The following is a 21,715-nucleotide window of genomic DNA, read 5'->3' on the forward strand; positions in this document are numbered from 1 at the left end:
TGCACTCTTGTTGGTCACTCCAAGGCATTTGTCCCTGCCTTCAGCTAGTCACTTGGCTCTTTTGGAATATATTTCACTGTAATTGGCTCTCTCTCTCTTTCTCCTCAGTACAAATCAGTCTGTTCCCTTGCCATTTAGACATTTTCTTGATTCGATCATCACTGACCACTCTGCTCTCCTGCTGTCTATCAGACGAATCAGTTGATTCTCTGCTCTCAATTGTCTATGCTAGTAAGCTGTTATTCTCTGCTTTGGAGTGTTGATGCTGGGTTGCTAGTTTTCTAAATCACCTCACACACTTGAAGGAAGCAGCACCGATCATAAACACACAAACAAACTCACACACACACACACACACACACACACACACACACACACACACACACACACACACACACACACACACACACACACACACACACACACACACACACACACACACACACACACACATAGTTGGTTTATCTGTTGTGATAGGCAAAGAGCCAATGTGCAAAGAAAGAAGGGAAATATGGATCATAAACGTTTAAGTGGAGGAGCTAGAAAAAAAATTCAGCAAGAAAAGAAAAAAAAGGAATCAGTTTTACTTGAGAGTGTTCCAAATATCTCCAGCTTCTTCAGTACAAAGACATCTGCTGAAAGCAATTCTATAAATGCTACTGCAAATTCAGCTAAGGTTAGCAATGCACCTGAGCTAGCATGTAGCTCCCAAGATCCTGAGACCACTACAAGTGTAGACACTGAACCAAATGCTTCTGATGCTTATGATTCAACCAATTCAGCAGTAGCCAGTTGCTCGGATGAATGTGAGGTCACTGCACCTCTGGACAGCATAGAAAATGAGCTGAATCTTTCTTCAACACCATCTACAGTGACAACTCTACCTAGTGATCCCGCTAAATGGGCTGAGACCCTCACTGAGTCAATGAAGGAAGTTCTTATTCAAAGAGGTGCAAAATCATTTCACAACCGTCACAGCCATTATCCAGCTTCTGTGAGGAACAGTGGGCTAGGAGGCAAAACCCGATGCCTAAACAATGAACATTTTACTTCACACTTGCCCAATGGACAACGAGTACAAAGAGAGTGGCTGATGTACTCTCCCTCTACTGGTAATGTTTACTGCTTTGCATGCAAACTGTTTTCCCCAAAAACGCATTCTTTTGTGACAGGCTATTGTGATTGGAAACACTCAGAAAGATTTGGTGAACATGAGCGAAGTGCTGAGCACATAACCTGCATGCAAGCAGTCTTGAACCGCGCCAAAGGTGCCACAGTTGATGCAGACCTGTTCAAACAGTTTCAGGCAGAGAGCAGCTATTGGAGGCAGGTGTTACAAAGAGTTGTTGCAGTCATTAAATTCCTTGCAGAAAGGGGCCTTGCATTTAGGGGTAAAAATGAATCGTTAGGGTCTCCTCTCAATGGGAACTACCTTGGTATTCTGGAGGTCCTGGCTGAATTTGATCCCTTTCTAAAGGATCACATCAGAAAGTTTGGGCAGATGGGTCGAGGTAATACCTCATATCTGTCCTCCACCATTTGTGAGGAATTCATTGAATTGATGGGTGCAAAAACCAAACAGGCTATAGCAGATGAACTGCAAGCAAGCAAATACTACTCTATCATTGTGGATTCAACCCCAGATTTATCTCATGTGGACCAATTGACATTCATATTCCGTTTTGTTAGCAAAGAGGGCAGTGTTGTTGAACGCTTTGTGGGTTTTGAGCCCATTACTAGCCATACAGGTGAAAGTTTGGCTAACTGTGTCATGTCTGTGTTGGAAAATCTAGGGTTAGAGCTGTCAAATTGCAGGGGGCAGGCTTATGATAATGCCAGCAACATGTCAGGGAGGTATAATGGGTTGCAGGCTCACTTAAAGAAAAGCAACCCATTAATACACTATATTCCATGTGCAGCTCACTCTTTGAATTTGGTGGGAGTCAACAGCATTGACAGATGTGGAAATGAAGTCTCTAAGTATTTTGACTTGATTCAGTCTATTTACAACTTCACAACTGCATCCACACACCGATGGGACAGGGTATTTGGCAATTCCAACATAGATCTCACACTTAAAGCTTTATCCAACACGCGTTGGAGTTGCCGTGCAGAATCTACCAAAGCACTGTGGCAGAACTACAGTAAAATAAAAGCAGCACTACAGGTTATTTCCACTGATGACACAGAGAAACGAGACACACGAACTGAAGCTGACAGTCTAGTGCGGAAGCTGGATTCACTTGAGATGGCCTTCATGGCAGGCTTTTGGGACACTGTTCTGTCCAGATTTCAGGCCACAAGTCTGCAACTTCAAAAAGCAGACATGGACCTTGGTACAGCAGTTAGATTGCTGGAATCTCTGCGCACCTTTGTTCTCTCCCAAAGAGATCTATTTGATCATTTTGAGCAGAAAGCCTTAAACATGTTGGGTGGCACCCCATCTTACAGGGCTGAACGGACGAGGAAACGTAAAAAGTTTGCTGATGAATCAGCATCCCCAGATGTTGTGCTTGAGGGAAGGCAACTGTTTCAAATAGAGACATTTATTGCCTCTATTGATCAACTGAGTTCAAGCCTTAATCACCGTCTGGAGGCCTACAAACATCTGAACAATTTGTTCAGTGTCCTTTTCTCTTTGGATACAGAGTCCAATGCTTCAGTCCTTCACAAGGCCAAGATTCTCACTGAATCATACCCATCTGACCTCAATGAAAGTCTTGGACAGGAGCTTATACAGTTCAAATCTTTTATACAGCTCAACAACACTGATGAGGAGAGGACCCCTTCAGGACTGCTCAAAACAATAATACATTTTGGACTACAGCCTACGTTTCCTAATACATACATTGCGCTACAGATTTTTCTCACTCTACCGGTCAGTAACTGTGAGGGAGAACGCTCATTCTCTCTTTTGTCAAGAGTAAAAAATGAGCTGCGCACAAGAATGACTCAGAAAAGATTAAATGCGTTATCTCTAATGGCAATTGAGAGTGAGCTGACAAGAGAGTTGGACTTCAATGATGTGGTGGATGATTTTGCAAAATTGAAAGCACGAAAGAAACCCCTTGCTTAAAGGTGCACTGTGTAAGATTTTTAGGTTATTTCCAGAATTCACCCATTCACTAATGTTAGGCTACCTGTTTTCATGAATACTTACCACCACCATAAAATTCTAAGTATCCATTATGACTTGGAGAATTGCACTTTTGCCATTTCTGGGAAGTGTCACCTGGATTGTGAAGATAGGATTGACTTTAGGCAGAAGCTTGGTGCTTTCTCTGGCAAACTGAACCTCAAGCTTCATTCTCTGCAGCTTTGCATTCTTGTGCAGACTTTCATCCACAAGGAACTTTTCAACTTCCCCACTATCGTGAAGGGGCCATCAAAAGATTTCAGTGTGTCCAGCATGTCTAGTCTCTTACTCTCCTTTCTTTGAGCCATCTCTTGTTTCTCATCTGCCCTACTCTCGAATTTTGCCTTCATGAATTTACTCCAGTTGAGTTCAACCTCCCTTTTTGCTTGTGCTGCTGCCTTGAAACCTCTGAAGCTCCTGGCTCTTCTGTAAAATTATTGACCTATTGACTGCGTTCAGTGTGCCCAACTTCTTCAGTTTGTAGTCCACCTTGCCACATTGTCTCTCCATCCCAATGTTGTGCACAGGGGTGCCATCAATGTTACTAGCCTGTTCACTGACAGGGTCCATTGGGAAGGTCTCCTCATCCATCCTCTGCCTGGCCAGGACAGTCTTCAGATGGGGCAGCATGAGATCTGTCAGCTGCTTCACTTCATCCAAGTATTCGGCAGCCACGTCTGACACTGAGTTCAGGACATGTCCAGTGCCTGTCCAGCCACTATAGCATTCTTGGAAATGGGCTATCTTGACCTGCATGCAGCCCTTGTACCATGAACTGGCCTACACCTTTCTTTGTGGTGCTCTCCGATGCATGTTATCATTTTACCTTTCTCCTTCTCCTCAAGCTTAACCACAAATAGATACAGACTTTGAGCCTCAATTTGCTGCACAGCTGCCGTTATGCCAATGTGTTTTCCTAAGATATTATTTTATTTTTAATGATAGAAGGGAGGAAAAGGGGGCAAAAATCATGTCCGATTTAGTTTTTTGGGTGGGTTGGGGGGTTTATTTCATGATAGCTACCAACTTCCAATACATAATATCTCTCAAATGACCCAATGCACCATCACTGAAGTGGGCGTAATCATTTTCAAAAATGTTTATTTTTAGGCCATTTATCCCCTCCCCCTGTGTCTGTGTGAAACCTGTGCTTGTCAGTGTCTGTGTGGTATACCTAATAGTGTGTGTGCAGTATGTGCACTCTTCTGTACAGTACAGTGTGCATGTCTGTTCACAGTATACAGTATTTCTTGCATAGTGCGTGCGTGTGTGTGCGCCCACACGCGCGGGGGGTTGAGGGGCCAAGACCATGTCAGGCCCAGGGGGCCAAAATTTCTTAATCCGCCCCTGCCCCTGTGTGGTCACATTGTTAAACAGCATGAACTGCAGCATCTTTTTCTGGCCAACTAACATCATTTGCAAAGTTCTCCATGCTTGAAATGTGCTTCCACCTCGTCTCTACTCCTTTGACTTTCGCTCTTTTAATGCGGAATTACCGACCCTGATGGGAGCATCAAGATCACGCTCAGCCTCACAATGTGTTGAAAGTAATGTAAAAATCTCACATCTCCCAAAGCACTGCAGCCCAGTGTGAAAAATTGCAACCAGGAGATGTCGGTGTCAAAATTCCCCAGGGTCAACATGTTGTCCAGCTGTTCCTTTGGCAGACATAGAGCCTTCCATTTCTCCTGCAACTCCTCTCTGCTGCATGTTTCTTCAGAGGAGAGCTGTTGTGGAGGAGAAAGTAAAACATGAATGAAATCAACTAATCATACCAATAAATATATAAACACATTAAAAATAATCTTTGCTCCCATCACAACAATACAGACAGCCAAAATAATATGAAGGTACCTGTTTGTGAAGAGTTTTAAGCAGACCTGGAGTCAGTGCTGCGTCTTTAGTCTGGCTGTCGACGTGTAGCTCCAGTCTCTCCTTGACGGGCAGAGTCTCTCCTTTAGAAAGTGCCTCGAAATATCTGAGAAAAGACAGAAATATTTGTCATGTTTCCTCTTTGGTGCTTCTCAAATAGTGACAGTAATTGTGTCTTTTTCCATGCATGAACAAAACACAAAGACTCCAGCAGGCAGGCAGTGGTCAAATAAATCAACAGGCTGATCAGAAAATATAAGAAAATATGCCTTAGCTTTTCTTTTTTTCTTTTTTAAATGGCAGGATATCCTTAATTAGAATAAGCTCTTTATTTGGAGCTGGGTTAGTCCACAACTAGCTTGACACATAAATACAAATATCAGGTTTTAATAGTATTTTAAAGTTAATTCGGCGTGAAAAAAATGTGACAGCTGTCTGGGCAATACTACAAATGTTGGTATCATCTTATACCAGGTATACTTGGGACATTTTTATAAGATCATTGTATTTTGATATTGTTGAGTAAAATTAGAAATAAAAGACAAGGCTATTTTTTTTTCATGCAAGTAAAAATTTGTATCGACACGCTTGTTTTTGTGAACAATTTAACAATATTTTTTAATTATTTCGCATGTTGAACTTTGGTTTGGGTTTTCCTACATTTGCACGTGCATTTCCTGTTCGGTGCTCTTGTTTTGAATTTCTGTTTTGGCACTCTATGCTGTGCCTTTACTTGCATTAGACTGCCAATTAGAGGGATATTCAATTTAGCTGCAACTCTTGCAGGTTGCTGTTTTTTGGACTAATGTTTGGACATTTGTGCTAATTTTTCCTTTTTTCGAGCCTTGTGTTATTTTTGTAACTTGTAGTTTTATGAGTCGTGCCACACCTTCAATTCCCTTAGAGACTTTGACTGGATCAAATTTGTCTCAATGTCATGGGGCGTAGGGTATAATATTATTCCCTTTTGAGCAAAATACTATCGACTCTCCGTCAAATCCTTTCGCGTTTATTCACCAAAGACTTTCTGTGTCTAAACAGTTGGTAGACACCGTGTACAATATATATACTGTATAAACACATACACACACACAAAAACATCCGTCCATCCATTTTCTACCGCTTATCCCTTTCGGGGTCGCGAGGGGTGCTGGCGCCTATCTCAGCTGCATTCGGGCAGAAGGCGGGGTACAAACAGTATTTGCCAAAACAGATGAGAACTGAAAAATATACCATGGATCAGACCAGGAGCGTGTCGGTTCATTATTTACATTTTCTTGTAGAAGTCCTGCTCGGACTCCTCGCTGGATGATACTGCAAACCTAAGACAACCTGGTAATCCCACACATTATAGTGCAAATGTTAGTCTTGCCTATGCAATTTAACCTTTTATTAGTTCTTTCCACCTGTCCTTTGTGTATGACTAAGTCTAAAGCCAATTAACACATTTAAGGCTTCCTTTGCCAGTAACGGAAGGGGGGGGCTTCATTAATATTCCATGCAGTTCTTTCTATTGTAAAAGAAAGTCAACAGATGTAGCAGCAGCAACAAGCAAAGCTCCTGGGATCCAATTAAAGTCAATTGATGCAAAGGTATAAGACCTGGCCTGGAAACATTTATATGAGAAATGTATAATATTTAAATCAACTCACGCTGCAGACCACACCAGCAGGTCTTTGGGCTGTGTTCGGATGGCTGCCTTTGTGAAGTTCTTGAGGATGTCTGGCAGTCCTTTTGGAATGTTGATTTGCTGGGAACAATACATTGTCTCTGGAGGAGGCATGGCTGCAACACAAAGCATGTCAAAATGAGAGAAACATTCCGGATTGGATCATTGCTTACTTATCTGGTGGTGTATATTGAAATAGAATACTAGTGGTAGCGGGTTGCTGACCTGCTTGGAAGTAACGCCATTTCGGGATATTTTGAGAGGTAATCAATCACAATCAAGTTATTCTTTCCATCAAAATAGAACAAGTCCGTCCCAACTTTCTGCCAAGGCTCCTCTGGTAAGTCTAGAATGGTCATAGATTTTGCCTGATGTTTTAGACATGTTTCACATCTTGAAACCATTTTGTCAATATCTGCATTCATACCTGGCCAATAAATAGCAGTTTGTGCACATCTGTTACATTTCTCTATGCCAAGCTGCTCCTCATGAAGTAATTTAAGAAGTTCTAACCTCAGTGACTGTGGGATAACAACTTGATTTCTCCGGAGCAAGAGTCCATTGATCACACACAGCTCTGCTCGGATATTGTAGAATTGCTGGCAATCACCCCTTGGCCATCCTTCTTTTATATTCCTGATGACTCTTTGTAAACAAATGTCTGTCTCGGTTTCAGCTGCGATATCCCTGGACTTCATATCTGATACAGGTGCTGGGACCTCGTGACAGAACATCCGACAGGACAATGTGCTTACCAGGCGTGTAGATGAGGTCGAAATAATAGCGTTCTAGCTTTATCATGAGTCTTTGGATTCCTGGAGACATCGCGCTGAGATTTTTCTTGATTATTGCAATTAATGGTTTGTGGTCTGTCTCTGCTACAAATGTAAGAAGGCCGTAGACGTAACTGTGGAATTTTTAAAATCCATACACAAGTCCTAAGCATTCATTTTTGATTTGTGCATATCGACACTCCGCTGTCGTCATTGTTCTTAATGCATACGCAACTGGCCGCCAATCTTCACCTTCTGACTGCAACATAACTGCTCCAATTCCATCCTTTGAGGAGTCTGTGGATATTTTCATCTTTTTTGATGGATCAAAGTATTCAAGCACTGTGGTTCTGTTGTTAATGCTGTTTTTAGCTGAGTCCATTCCTTTTCATTATGTTCTTTCCACTTGAAATGACATCGATCCGGCAATAGGTCCATAGTTTTCATACAGATTTGGAATGAATTACCGAATGAAAGTTATTATTCCTTAGACCCTCAAGACTCCTTTTTTATCTTCTGGTCTGGGCATTTCTAGTATTGCTCTTATCCCTGTCTGGTTCCACTCCAGCAGCTTTGAGCTTGTCTCCAAAGGAACGTGATTGCAGTGACACCAAACTGACACTTCGCTGTATTGAGCTTCAATCCATACGTTTGTATGCTTTACAATACTTTTAACAGTCTTTCATTATGTTGATCAAGTCTAGAGCCCCAGACCACAATGTCATCCACATAAACTCAGACACCTTCGACTCCCTATATGATATGCTCCATGGCTCTATGGAAGACCTCTGGTGCAGAGCAGATTCCAAAAGGCATCCTCAAAAAGCAATAACAGCCAAATGGTGTATTAAATATGCAATATTTTGTGCTATCTTCATGTAGTTTAATTTGCCAAAATCCTTGAGATGCAACTAGTTTACTGAAAAATATTGCACCTGCCATCTCACTTATAATTTTCTCTCCAGTATGAATCTGATATCACTCTCTTTTTATGTTGGCATTTTAGTCTTTAGGATACATGCACACATGAAGATTACCACTTTGCTTTTTGACGATCACCATTGAGTTCACCCATTCTGTGGGATCTTCTATTGGTTTTACAACTCCTAATGATGTCATCCGATCTAGTTTCCATTTCAGCTTTTCTCTTAACGGTACTGGAACTTGTCATGGCGCATGAATAACAGGTTGCACATCCTTTTATAGCTACATACCAAACCATCTAAATATGCCAGGGTACTAGTTCAGAATTGCTTTTACGCTGTTAGATGTATTTCTCTCACCAGGCCAAGTTTTTCAGACGCTTGGTTAGAGTGTCCGCCCTGAGATCGGTAGGTCATGAGTTCAAATGCCGGCCAAGTCATACCAAAGACTATAAAAATAGGACCCATTGCCTCCCTGCTTGACACTCAGCATCAAGGGTTGGAATTGGGGGTTAAATCACCAAAATGATATATGCAACGGTGTAGAAACAGACGTTCATTATGCTTGATTAAATTATGAATGAAGTGTTGCAACAGCGCCTGTTGCTGGCGAGAAGTGGTATGTACTTTACCTGCGGGAAGTGCTCAGAACTGTGACGCCTTCCAATTGATAATCCCGTGACCCAAGTGGACTCACAGTCTCACAGTTTGCACTGTTTTGCAGGACACTGTAATAAAAGAAATTCATAATCCACCTGGTGCCAGTGATATGTTGAAGCGACAGCAGTGTGGAGCTGCATTTTTCCACATACAGTTGTGGACCGTCACATATATATATATATATATATATATATATATATATATATATATATATATATATATATATATATATATATATATATAGCTAGAACTTACTGAAAGTCAAGTATATATATATATATATATATATATATATATATATATATATATATATATATATATATACAGTATATGAAATACTTGAGTTGGTGAATTCTAGCTGTAAATATACTCTCCTCTTAACCACGCCCCCCACCCCAACCACGCCCCCCCACCTCCCGATATTGGAGGTCTCAAGGTTGGCAAGTATGGGCATGGGTCAAATGCAGAGGGTAATTTCCCCACACCAAGTGTGTGTGTGACTATAGACTAGGCTAGAATAGACTAGACTTCCTTTTTATTGACATTCAAATTTGAACTTTACAGCACATAAGAACAAAATTTTGTTACATAAACTCATGGTAGTGCAGGATAAAAAAGCAATAAGGTGCATATATAAATAAATAAATATATATAAATAATATATATATATAAAATAAATAAAAATATATAAATATATATAAATAAATAAATAGATTACTGTACAGATAAATATATTGCACTTTTTCACATGCGTCCACGTTTATGGATGTATGTTATATTGTCTTTTTTATTCCAGCGAGTTAATCCATTTTGGGGGGAATTGAGGGGATAATTTAATTTAATTATGATGCTTTCAAGAGTCTTACGGCCTGAGGGAAGAAGCTGTTACAGAACCTGGAGGTTCTGCTTCGGAGGCTGCGGAACCTCTTTCTAGAGTCCAGCAGTGAAAACAGTCCTTGGTGGGTGTGGGAGGAGTCTTTGCAGATTTTCTGAGCCCTGGTCAGGCAGCGGCTTTTTGCGATCTCCTGGATAGGAGAAAGAGGAGTCCTGATGATCTTTTCCGCCGTCCTCACCACTCTCTGGAGAGACTTCCAGTCTGAGGCATTGCAGGCTCCACTCCAGTCCAGACAGAGATGCTGTTGGTCAGCAGGCTCTCTATAGTGCCTCTGTAGAATGTGGTGAGAATGGGGGGAGGGAGCTGTGCTCTTTTCATTCGACGCAAAAAGTGCATGCGCTGCTGAGCTCTTTTTGGTGTGTAGGGACCAGGTTATATTGTCAGTTATCTGCACCCCCAGGAACTTGGTTCTGCTTACTATCTCCACCGCTGTGCCGTTGATGTAGAGTGGAGCGTGGCTGGACTGGTGCTTCCTGAAGTCAACGATGATCTCCTTGGTCTTGTTGACATTCAGGACCAGGTTGTTGGTTCTGCTCCAGTCAACCTATCAGTGGTACTTTAACTTTTAGTAAGGATTCATGCCCCTCTGGAACTACAGCAAACTTGAGGTATTGCGCCTTCCCTTTTACTTTAATTTTGAGCTTACTTCTCCCCAGAGTCTTTATGAGTTGACCATTGTAAGCCTTCAGTGGTTTATGATTGGTATACATTTGTGGTTTTATTTTCCATTGCTTTGATGTCACGCTCTTTAATCAAATTTTCTTTTGCGCCTGTGTCCAGCTTAAAAGTAACTACAATTCCATTTGCTTGAATAGGCTTTCTTGCTCAACCATGTTCACACTGTGTTGTCTTGTTTATTTATTCCCAGAATGATCTTCTGTCTCCATACCCACAAAGAATGTGTCAGACAGAGCTCTTCTCTTCCACTGCTCGTACACATTCTCCTGTCATTTTCACCTTGGAAAAAACATTGTTTTGCAAAATGATTTTGTCCTTTATAAACTTTTTGCAGATTTTTCCCTAGCCCAGACACTCGTGTTCCACATCTTTTGCAGTTAAATGCTCCTGATTTATTCTGGTATCTCATCTTGTCTTGCTTTATTGTGCACCTTGACACTATCTTTATTTTTAACCTTTATCTAAAGGTTCTGACGTGCTGCAGGGCTAATTCATCCATCCATTTTCTACTGCTTGTCCCTTACAGGGTCGCGGGGGCCTATCCCAGCTGCACACGGGCGGTAGGCGGGGTACACCCTGGACAAGTCGCCACCTCATCACAGAGCCAACACAGATAAACAGACAACATTCACACTCACATTCACACACTAGGGACAATTAAGTGTTGCCAATCAACCTATCCCCAGGTGCATGTCTTTGGAGGTGGGAGGAACCCACGCAGTCACGGGGAGAACATGCGAACTCCACACAGAAAGATCCCGAGCCCAGGATCGAACTCAGGACCTTTGTATTGTGGGGCACACGTACCCTGTTCTTAGTCCTGGCAAATGTTAACTTCGGCTAGTAACGTTTGTTCTGCTTCCCACAGCAGGCTCTTCCTCACTTTCTTGTCCGTAACTCCAAAAACAATCTGGTCACGGATTATCGATTCTTGCAGCTCTCCAAAATTACAGGTTTTAGCTTTCAGTTTTAAATCAGTCAGAAAAGTGTCAACTTTTCAGATGATAGTTTTCAAATGCATTGTTACCTTCGCCGTCAGCAAACACAAAGGTATTGTTTACCTCCACAGCCTGAGTTCCAGCCACGGTGCTATTTTCCTTGCCTCGGGTTTGTCATCCAGTACGGTCGCTTATAAATACAGCATGAAGCACCGTTTAAAGGTGCGCCACTCACAGTCAACATTCCCGGTCCAAATTACAGCGTCCAGCGGCTTTACACTTTCCATGGCATGTGTTCCGTGAAAACATATGTAGGACAACGATTTGATTACTCTCAAAACGTCTTTAATGCCGTCAGGTAGTCATCAGCTAATGACCGACACCTGGTGGTTTGTTCTTTGTTATATGTGTACTAAACCTGCTCAGTGGCCTTGTGGTTAGAGTGTCCGCCCTGAGATCGGAAGGTTGTGAGTTCTAACCCCGGCCGAGTCATGCCAAAGACTATAAAAAGGTGACCCGTTACCTCCCTGCTTGGCACTCAGCATCAAGGGTTGGAATTGGGGGTGAAATGACTCCCCGGCATGACCACCACTGCTGCTCACTGCTCCCCTCACCTCCCAGGTGGTGAACAAGGGGATGGGTCAAATACAGAGTTTAATTTCACCACACCTAGTGTGTGTGTGTGACTATCAGTGGTACTTTAACTTTAAAGCAGTCACCCACACACATGGTCCTAGCGTGCCATTCAGTGGCTCCATTGTGTACAACTACTGTATCACCACAATGTAGAGAAATAAACGAAAAATTGGTAGATTTTTTAATGAATTAAATAAATAAATAGACTGAACTGAACGCGTATGAGGTTGCGCTAATCACCATGGTACGTTAAGCCATCATGGACACCGTGGCTCAACACTTAGTTAAAAAGTACACCTTAACCATTAAATCTAATGATTTCAATAGGCATATTTGTTACCTGGAATGTTGTTGAGAAGGTAACGTTGACAAAAAAAAACGTTTGGAGACCGAGGTTTTGGCTAGCTCAAACACGTTTTCATTCGGAGCCTGGTTGCCGAGCAACGGTCCTTGTTCGTGTTTTTCTTCTTTTAAAGAGGGAGGTTGTCCAGTGCGAAGCAAGTTCGCCCCTTCTGGTCGGGAGAGTAATAAACGAACGTCACAGACTCGCTTTTCTTTCAACTTTATTAATATATTTAAAAAGTAGCAGAAAAATATATTTATTCATATTTTAAATTCTAAAATCTCAGAATGTGAGTTATTTGCAAGGCCACAAAAAATATATGCTTTTAATGCATCCTCACTATAACATGTGTCACTTCGCTTGAATTACACGGGTGGTAGTCTTGTATTGTTCGATGATTGATTATGTTGCGTAAGTTCAGTGTAAAAACAAAAATCACTAAATTGAGGGTCATTATATAATTTACAAGTTAAAATTCTATGATTTATTAATAGCAAACCTTTTGTGCGAAATACAGTATGTGGTTCGTGAAAGCCTTTAAATGTTTGTTTTTGGCGACATCTAGTGGCCACAATAATTAATTACGTTAGGCTCTTGTAAAGCTTTGCACAATGAATAGTGCTGCAGGACTGTATCGGAGCTTATATCGGACATTGGGACGCATGGGCGTCACTAGCTTTTAAGGACGGGGCTAAGCCCCCAGGAGATGCACAGGATGCGAGCGAACGTAGCGCACGACCACAAAACTTCACAAACGGCTAACAAAGACTTAGAAATTATTCATTGTTATTACTATTATTTCAGTCGGTTTATTTTCAATCTGTGTTCAGTACAACAACAAACATGGGTTTGCACAGTGACATTTTGTTTACAGCATCAACAAGAAACAATGACTTGCATGATCCTTCAAGATACACTGAAACACAATGAAAGTCATGGCACTAGCCTCTATGTTATTCATTCACAACATGGAGGCTAATGCCACCACTTTCGCTCACAATACAATAATTGTTTGTTCCCAAATATTTTGAAGTTGCACAGATTACATTTTGGGCACATATGTGACTAAAATGGTTGTAAATTCAAGCCCTGGAAATATTACTTTTTTAATTACTTGAATTAAAGTAATATCTGGATCGGGATAATTTGGCTTGTATATAATATATTTATATATATATTATGGCAAGCCGTTAAGGAAATTAAATATATATGGAAGTCTGAATAGAAATGAGAAACGTTTATATATACTGTAAATAAAAAAGACTTACAGTCCGTCTGCTGATCTGAAAAAGAGCCAAAGCTGTCAAAGAGCTGAGGGACCATCTTCAAAGTGCAATGCTGAAACAAATTATGCAAACAATAAAATGTAACTTCCAGGGTTTGAGATTAACGTAGTCCCGTCGTTCCGGGGACGGTAAAAAAAAAAAGCACGGGAGGAAATGAAATGCTCCCCGGGACAATGGCTTTTAACCATTTTTTTTCTTTTTCTGTATTTATTCATTTTATATTAAATGTCTTGGTTTTTCCTCCCTCTGCAAATCCTGTGAAATGTTTAACAAGACATCCTATAATAATACAACAGCTATTAATGTAACAATACAATAAAACAAATATATTTAATGATGTTTTTTTTCATTATTTTAACAATAGGCTAATGTATATTACTTTATATAGATTCTACAAGAAACACAAAACTTAAAAACTAAATTATTTACAATTGCAGACACAAGGTTTCGTGCAGCTTCACTCATTGTAAAGGAAGACGGAAGTCCACGCAGGAGAAAAATGACTACGAAGATGGTGTCTGGGTTTTTCTTATATATACTGTATATATACATATTAAGCCTTTCATACATATATATATATGAATATATATAGATATACACAGTATATATATATATATATATATATATATATATATATATATATATATATATATATATATATATATATATATATATATATATACAGTATATATATATACACAGTATATATATATATATATATATATATACACAGTATATATATATATATATATATATATATATATATATACACAGTATATATATATATATATATATATATATATATACACACAGTATATATATATATATATATATACATACACAGTATATATATATATATATATACACACAGTATATATATATATATATATATATATATATATATATATATATATATATATATATACACAGTGTATATATATATATATATATATATATATATACACAGTGTATATATATATATATATATATATATATATATATATATATATATATATATATATATATATATATATATATATATATATATATATATGAAAGACTTAAAGGTATACTAGAGGATTTATAAATGGTTGATTTATATAGGCTAGTAAGGTAAAGTTTTGTACCTGACAAGTTTCGGCTATCTAGCCGAAACTTGTCAGGTACAAAACTTTACCTTACTAGCCTATATAAATCAACCATTTATAAATACACATTAGTAGGCTAAATGAACCTCTTCAACATATACTAGAGCAGGGGTGTCAAACTCATTTTAGATCGGGGGCCACACGGAGAAAAATCTACTCCCAAGTGGGCCGGACTGGTAAAATCACGGCACGATAACTTAAAAATATAGACAAACTTCAGATTGTTTTCTTTGTTTAAAAACAGAACAAGTACATTCTGAAATTGTAGAAATCATGTTGTTGTTTTTTTTTTACACTTACATGTTGCAGTTAATAGACTTCTATCTTTATTTGTTGTTACTTATATTTTCTGAATAAATTATATGGTAATGTTCATCAGTCATTGGTGTTCATTTTCAATCTATCAAGATAAAAAACTTATATCAATATCAAATTACAGTATGTTATTTATGTAGTTTGATCATTTTCCTCGACTGGTGCACTAACCTTATGTGGTTTATTTTGTACATATATAGCATCATCTACAACGATACAAAGAATTGCTATTGCGACATCCAGTGGACACATTTAAAACAGCTGTTTCTTTCATTCATAAATTTCAGGTACATTTTTATACTTAGCAAACTCATCCCGCGGGCCGGCTAAAACCTGTTTACGGGCCTGATCCGGCCCCCGGGCCGTACGTTTGACACCCCTGTACTAGAGGATGTTGTGGATCATGTTGACTATTGGTCCTCCTAATTGTCAATCATTCTGGTGATGTTATGTAAGGACATATATATATATATATATATATATATATATATATATATATATATATATATATATATATATATATATATATATATATATATATATATATATATATATATATATATATTTTTTTTTTGGGGGGGACTTGATTTCCGGTTCCGGTTGAGTGAACGCTGGTGCGTGCTGATGCCGCTACTCATCGGCCTTATCTCTTGCCTTAAGTTGTTTTCAGTGCTTTTGAAGTTCCTTTTTTGACTCAATAGGCACTGGCACATGCTCACTTTTACTGCACTTTTAACTGATTGTCTTGTCATGGTAATCTGAGAAATTCCTCACCTGCTGATCATCAGAGTTTGGCGAAAGACGCCACTTCTCGTTTGCCGCCACAATGTGGATGACCGGATCAAATGTTTGGATCCCGCTGACGTGGATTCTTTTGACCCACGTCCACTCTCCGGTGACTGCTCTCCTCCAATATTCTGCTGCCGACCTCCTGCGACTCCGTTCTGGGCTGTTTCGTCCCCAGCTAGTGATGCTTTACCTCCATCCGGACATAGCCTACCAACCTAACCGAAGATACATCCACCGTGGGTCCCGCAGAAATCACCAGCTCAGTGACAACACGCCGATAAAATCAATTTGGTCCAAAACTCGTCGCCCGCCAGGGAAGATTGGCCGGGGAGTCGATCGCAAAGTGTTAGCCGGCCTAGCTAGGTCGGCTAACCCAATACATCAAAATGACAGCGCTAACGCAAACTTCGGTCTTCTTAACATACGCTCACTCACGAGCAAAGAACATCTCGTCCAGGATCTCCTGGCTGACCATAAACTGGACTTCATCTGCCTAACAGAAACATGGCAACACCTCAGTGATTACACAGACCTTAATAGCGCGACTCCTCCCGGGTTTGTTTACACTTCCAAACCTCGCGCCACTGGTTGCGGAGGAGGTCTCGCGATGATCTACCGCGAGAAGTGGAAAATCTCACCGGTGACTTCTACTGCCTTCTCCTCCTTTGAAAGCAGTTTTGCAGCTATCTGGACCTACTCCCACAATCATTGCAGCTGTCTACCGACCACCAAAATACAACAAAGATTTTATTAGTGACTTTTCTGCTTTTATTGTTCATCTCTCTTCACTTTCCCCTAATATTGTACTGCTGGGGGATTTTAATTTTCACATGGACAGCATCAACAATACAATCGCCCGTGACTTTTCATCCTGTCTTCAAAGCTTTGGTCTGCAGGAGTTCATCAACTTCCCTACCCACTGTAAAGGACACAGTTGACACACTTGATCTGATTTGCTGTTCAGGTGTAAATGTTGTTAATGCCACTTCCAATTCATTACCTTACTCCGATCACCTGCTAGTATCTTTTACTGTCAAATTAAGTTTTTCTACAATTACCTTTCCCCGCAATATCTGTTTTCGCAAAATCAAGGACATCAACCATGACACTCTTTCCACCGCCATTGACAGCCTCCCCAACAGTGACTCTCTTTCCTCTCCCGATGAACTGGTCACCTACTACAACAATAATCTTCATCATCTACTGGACATGCTGGCTCCAGAAAAAAACAGAAGCGTCTCTTTCACCATCTCTGCACCCTGGTTTACTCCCACACTCCGCAAGTTAAAAACAAAGAGACGCCAACTTGAACGTCTTTACAAAAAAACTGGTCTCACTGTACACAAGGAAATGTACATCCAACACTACAAAGACTGCCTAAACAACACCAAATCATCCTACTACACAACTGAAGCATTTTCCTATGGTGAACAGATCTCCAAAACGCTTTTCCAGCACTTTCCAAGCTGAGTCGTATGCTTCATCTGTTCCTACTAGGAGGAATCCTTCTACTGCTCTTTTTGCAGATCCACCGAGATACTTCCTGAGATAGTAAAGTTTCTCATTCTTTTGAATGTTCTTTCTTTCAATTAATATTTCAAATGATAACTGCCAGTCTTTGAACTTCAGTGGGTCTCCAGTGAACAATGCAGGTTCTGGAGTTGGAAGTCGATTTGCACTTATTGCTTCTGCTAGTATGCCAACTAGATCAGAATTTGCCTGTGGTTGCGTTACAACCGTTTGAACTTGTGTGGCTTGAGGGATGAATGGTGGACTTGATGCTTTGAGTGTTTGACTTGTGGCCTTTGCTTGTATGATAGGAGTTTGTTGAATGTGTGGAGCAAACGCATGGCTTGTAGCATGAAATACTTGGGTTGTGTTTATAGCTTGAACGGGAGTGCTTGGTGTGATAGGGATTGCTTGGGTTTCACTCGCGGCTTTAATATTGTGTAACAAACTTCGACTTTCAGCAATACTTTCAACTTCATCGTAAACCTTTACGCGAGCTTTGGCAGCATTCATTGTCTTAACTTCTTCCAAGCGGTCAATCTTTCTACGCTGCTCTTCCATTGCTTGTTGCCTTGCAAAGTTCTCAAGTTCCAATTTTTGCAGTTCAGCTGTTTCCCTTTCCTGCTCGTCCATTACTGCTAGTATTTCTTGAGATGCAGCTGCTTCAGCTTCAGCTTCCATTCTTTTTATTATTTGTGAGCAGGATTGTCCTGAACTACTTTTGGACCTTCGTGATTTTGACCTTGATTTAGAACTTTCAGATCCTAAGCATGATCCGACATCTAGCCACGATTCTTCGTCATCCTCAATGTCTCCTGCAAGCCATTTCTCAGCTCTGTTGACTATAAATCCGGAGAGTGACGTGCATGCATCAACTTTACGTCTAATGTCTGCTTCAGGAGATTGTATTTGACATATCTGGTCATAAACGACTTGCACATCTTTACAAGTGATGTTTACGTTATTAACTCCTTTAATTCACTTTCCGAAGCTTCCTTTCTCAGCATTACTCTGCTCAATCTTGCTTCATATCTCCATTTTTCAAAAACAATTGCATATTTGTGTTGGAGTCTCTTTAGTTTCTCCTCTTGAAGCTCTTTACCCTTTTCGGTTAATGTTCTTACTCTTTCACTTTTACGAACAGTTTGTTGTTCTGTAGCTTGCACTTCATCATGTTCTGCAACTTCGTTAAGTGGTAACTCTTCTTTATCTTTGTCAGTCATATTTAGCATTTGGTTAACACTGTTTAAATTCCAAAAATACTTCTTCAAATTCGCTTAGTTGGACTTTAACTTATAAATATCCTTTTAGAAACTTAATATGCTGTTTTGACCTTAAGCAAAATGCACAAAACTCTTAATTCAACAACAATGCATCACTTTGAGGTAATAATAAGGTACAGTAAAAATTAAGTAACTTTTGACAAATATGCTGTAGAAACTTATAGTGGACCTTTTAAACTTGACTTAAACCACTTGTTTTTCCTTTAGCACTGTCCTTTCTTAATTTCCACTTTACTCATTCTTATAACCTTTTACTGTAGATACATTGCTTAGTTGCTTGTGTGTGATGAGCTTGGTAATGGCGCCCTCTGGTGTCGCACCACGGTACCGTCACCCACTGCACCTGCTGTCGTCTTTACGTGTCTCACCGGCGCTGGGCTGGTTGAGTTTTCACTGTGGCTCCGGAATGACAACACTGGCACGGCTTCTTAAAGACGGGCTCTTTACTTGGGTTTATGCCGTGAAAACTACAGGACAAGACATGAAATACAATGCTTTAGACATAGTTCAGTCACAGGAAACTAAAGTGCTAAACAAAATAGCTACCTCGTGGCCGCCTGCCACTTCGGAGGTTCTTGGGCAGCAAATACTTCAGTCTTGTGCATACTAAATAAGCATACAATAATTAAACCAATGTACTTAATAAATATAAAGAACAATTCGACACAATATAACAAAATACCTTGTTCAGCTAGCGAAATGTTCTTGCTGCTGCTGATGGCTCGCTCAAAGTCTTTTTCATGTCTGGGCGAATGCAGGTCTCGCAGTCTCTAATAGTAAACCAAACCTCGCGAGAATAGCGGTGTAACATAGGAAATAAATTGCCCTTTTTATAGTAAACAAAATGTGTCTTATTTACAAAAAATGTAACATGAATTCACAACCATAATAATTTTCAACAAAAAATATTAACCCTTAAAACAAAAATATTAAGTGTAAGTTTCAACAACACTTACAATACGGTATCCTTAGGTAACATCACCAGAATGATTGACAATTAGGAGGACCAAAAGTCAACATGATCCACCCAGAAATAAATAAAACAAATGGCTTATCGATAAGCCATTAAAAAAAAAAAAAAAATTAATATTTATTTATATGTATCATTATTCTCCTACTCACCTTTCCAGTAGAGGCCTCTCCCCTCTCACTTTATGTGCTCCCCTGCTGACTCCTACAGGTCAATAGGGGTTGTGGAGTGATTATTATTATTATCCACTGATGATAGTCATACGTGAATGAGCTCAGCTCCTGTTCTCCTCCATGTGTAAAGTGAGAAACACAGCTGATGCTCCAGAAGGAAGTAACCCCAAAGATAGCAAATGGTAAAAAAAGAGTGCACATTTAACTTTATAAATAACCAGGACCTTCATGATGCATTTCAGGCTAACTAGCTAACTAAGTAGCAGCATTGTTTTAGAGCGGGAATGTAACTTTTTGTCAAACACAGACCTGGTATAAAGTGGAGCTAATACATTTTACTACAAGCAGTGATGGATTCTTACTTTCTTGACAAAGTTTCTTATGTCCATTTTGCATCCATTCACGTTCTTGTTCTGCACTGCTGTGTGCTAATGTGCTTGGTACACCTGCAGGACCGCAAGCAAGGTCGTAGAGAAAATGCGGACTGGATTTTGAGTGATGTGGGCATTTCCTATATGCACAAGTCCAAGGACCGCAAGAAAGGTCGCAGAGAAAATGCGGACTGGATTTTGAGTGATGTGAGCATTTTCTATATGAACGAGTGGAATGGATTGGATACCGACGCACTAAAGGGGCTCTCTACCCTACGCTACGAAGTGAGGGGAAACTGAGTGAATAATGACAGGTTATATGACTATTTAATTAAACTCATATTCGGGCCACTTTATAATGAATATGTCGGCATGTATTTGTAAAAAAAAAAAAAATATATATATATATATAGCCTACCTAAAATAGGCCTAACAACGCCAATGTTGGGACTTACCAAAAAATAAATTAAAATGAATAAATAAAACATATATATACATCCATATATTTATACGTATATATACATACATGGGTATACATATAGATATATACTGTACATGTGCAAATACATACATATAGATATATACATATATAAATATATACATATTATATATACATATACATATATACACATGTATATACATATATATACATGTATAAATATATACATATACCACTATAACTACATACATATATTCATTAATATATATACATGTATATACATTTACATGTATATATACATATATGTATACATATATACATATACACATATACATACATACTTACATGTATGTATGTATATACATATATATATATATATATATATATATATACATATACATATATATATATATATACATATATATATATGTATATATGTATATATATATATATATATATATATATATATATATATATATATATATATATATATATATATATACACAGTATACACATATATGAAACCCAAAACCAGTGAAGTTGGCACGTTGTGTAAATTGTAAATAAAAACAGAATACAATGATTTGCAAATCCTTTTCAACCTATATTCAATTGAATACACTGCAAACACAGGATACTTAATGTTCAAACTGTAAAACTTTCTTTTTTGCAAATACTAGCTTATTTGGAATTTGATGCCTGCAACATGTTTCAAAAAAGCTGGCACAAGTGGCAAAAAAGACAGAGAAAGTTGAGGAATGCTTATCAAACACTTATTTGGAACATCCCACAGATCCATCCATCTATCCATTTTCTACCGCTTGTCCCTATTGGGGCCGCGGGGGTGCTGGAGCCTATCTCAGCTGCATTCGGGCGGAAGGCGGGGTACACCCTGGACAAGTCGCCACC

General features: G+C 39.3%; 1 protein-coding gene and 1 long non-coding RNA gene across 4 annotated transcripts in view; one reads left to right on the plus strand and one right to left on the minus strand.

Moving 5' to 3' along the window:
- Window positions 1–11,232, plus strand: part of LOC133629982 (uncharacterized) — a 24,355-nt gene extending 13,123 nt beyond the window's left edge. The window contains exon 3 of the long non-coding RNA XR_009821176.1: window positions 11,133–11,232. This is a non-coding gene — a long non-coding RNA (uncharacterized LOC133629982). The remainder of the gene's footprint in view (window positions 1–11,132) is intronic.
- ropn1l (rhophilin associated tail protein 1-like) overlaps window positions 1–12,657 on the minus strand; it is a 43,451-nt gene extending 30,794 nt beyond the window's left edge. For 2 of the 3 annotated variants that reach the window (XM_062021155.1, XM_062021152.1), the window contains exons 1-5: window positions 12,521–12,657; window positions 9,006–9,101; window positions 6,661–6,793; window positions 4,991–5,114; window positions 4,702–4,863 (exon numbers count right to left, since the gene is read on the minus strand). In XM_062021155.1, coding sequence (XP_061877139.1) covers window positions 4,702–4,863; window positions 4,991–5,114; window positions 6,661–6,791 — 417 coding nt within the window. In that variant the 5' untranslated portion in view covers window positions 6,792–6,793; window positions 9,006–9,101; window positions 12,521–12,657. The remainder of the gene's footprint in view (window positions 1–4,701; window positions 4,864–4,990; window positions 5,115–6,660; window positions 6,794–9,005; window positions 9,102–12,520) is intronic. The other variant, XM_062021153.1, reaches the window with a different exon arrangement.
- Between the last annotated feature and the right edge of the window lie 9,058 nt (window positions 12,658–21,715).

The sequence above is a fragment of the Entelurus aequoreus genome, linkage group LG15 (genome assembly GCF_033978785.1).
Source record: "Entelurus aequoreus isolate RoL-2023_Sb linkage group LG15, RoL_Eaeq_v1.1, whole genome shotgun sequence".
NCBI classification, from domain to species: Eukaryota; Metazoa; Chordata; class Actinopteri; order Syngnathiformes; family Syngnathidae; genus Entelurus; species Entelurus aequoreus.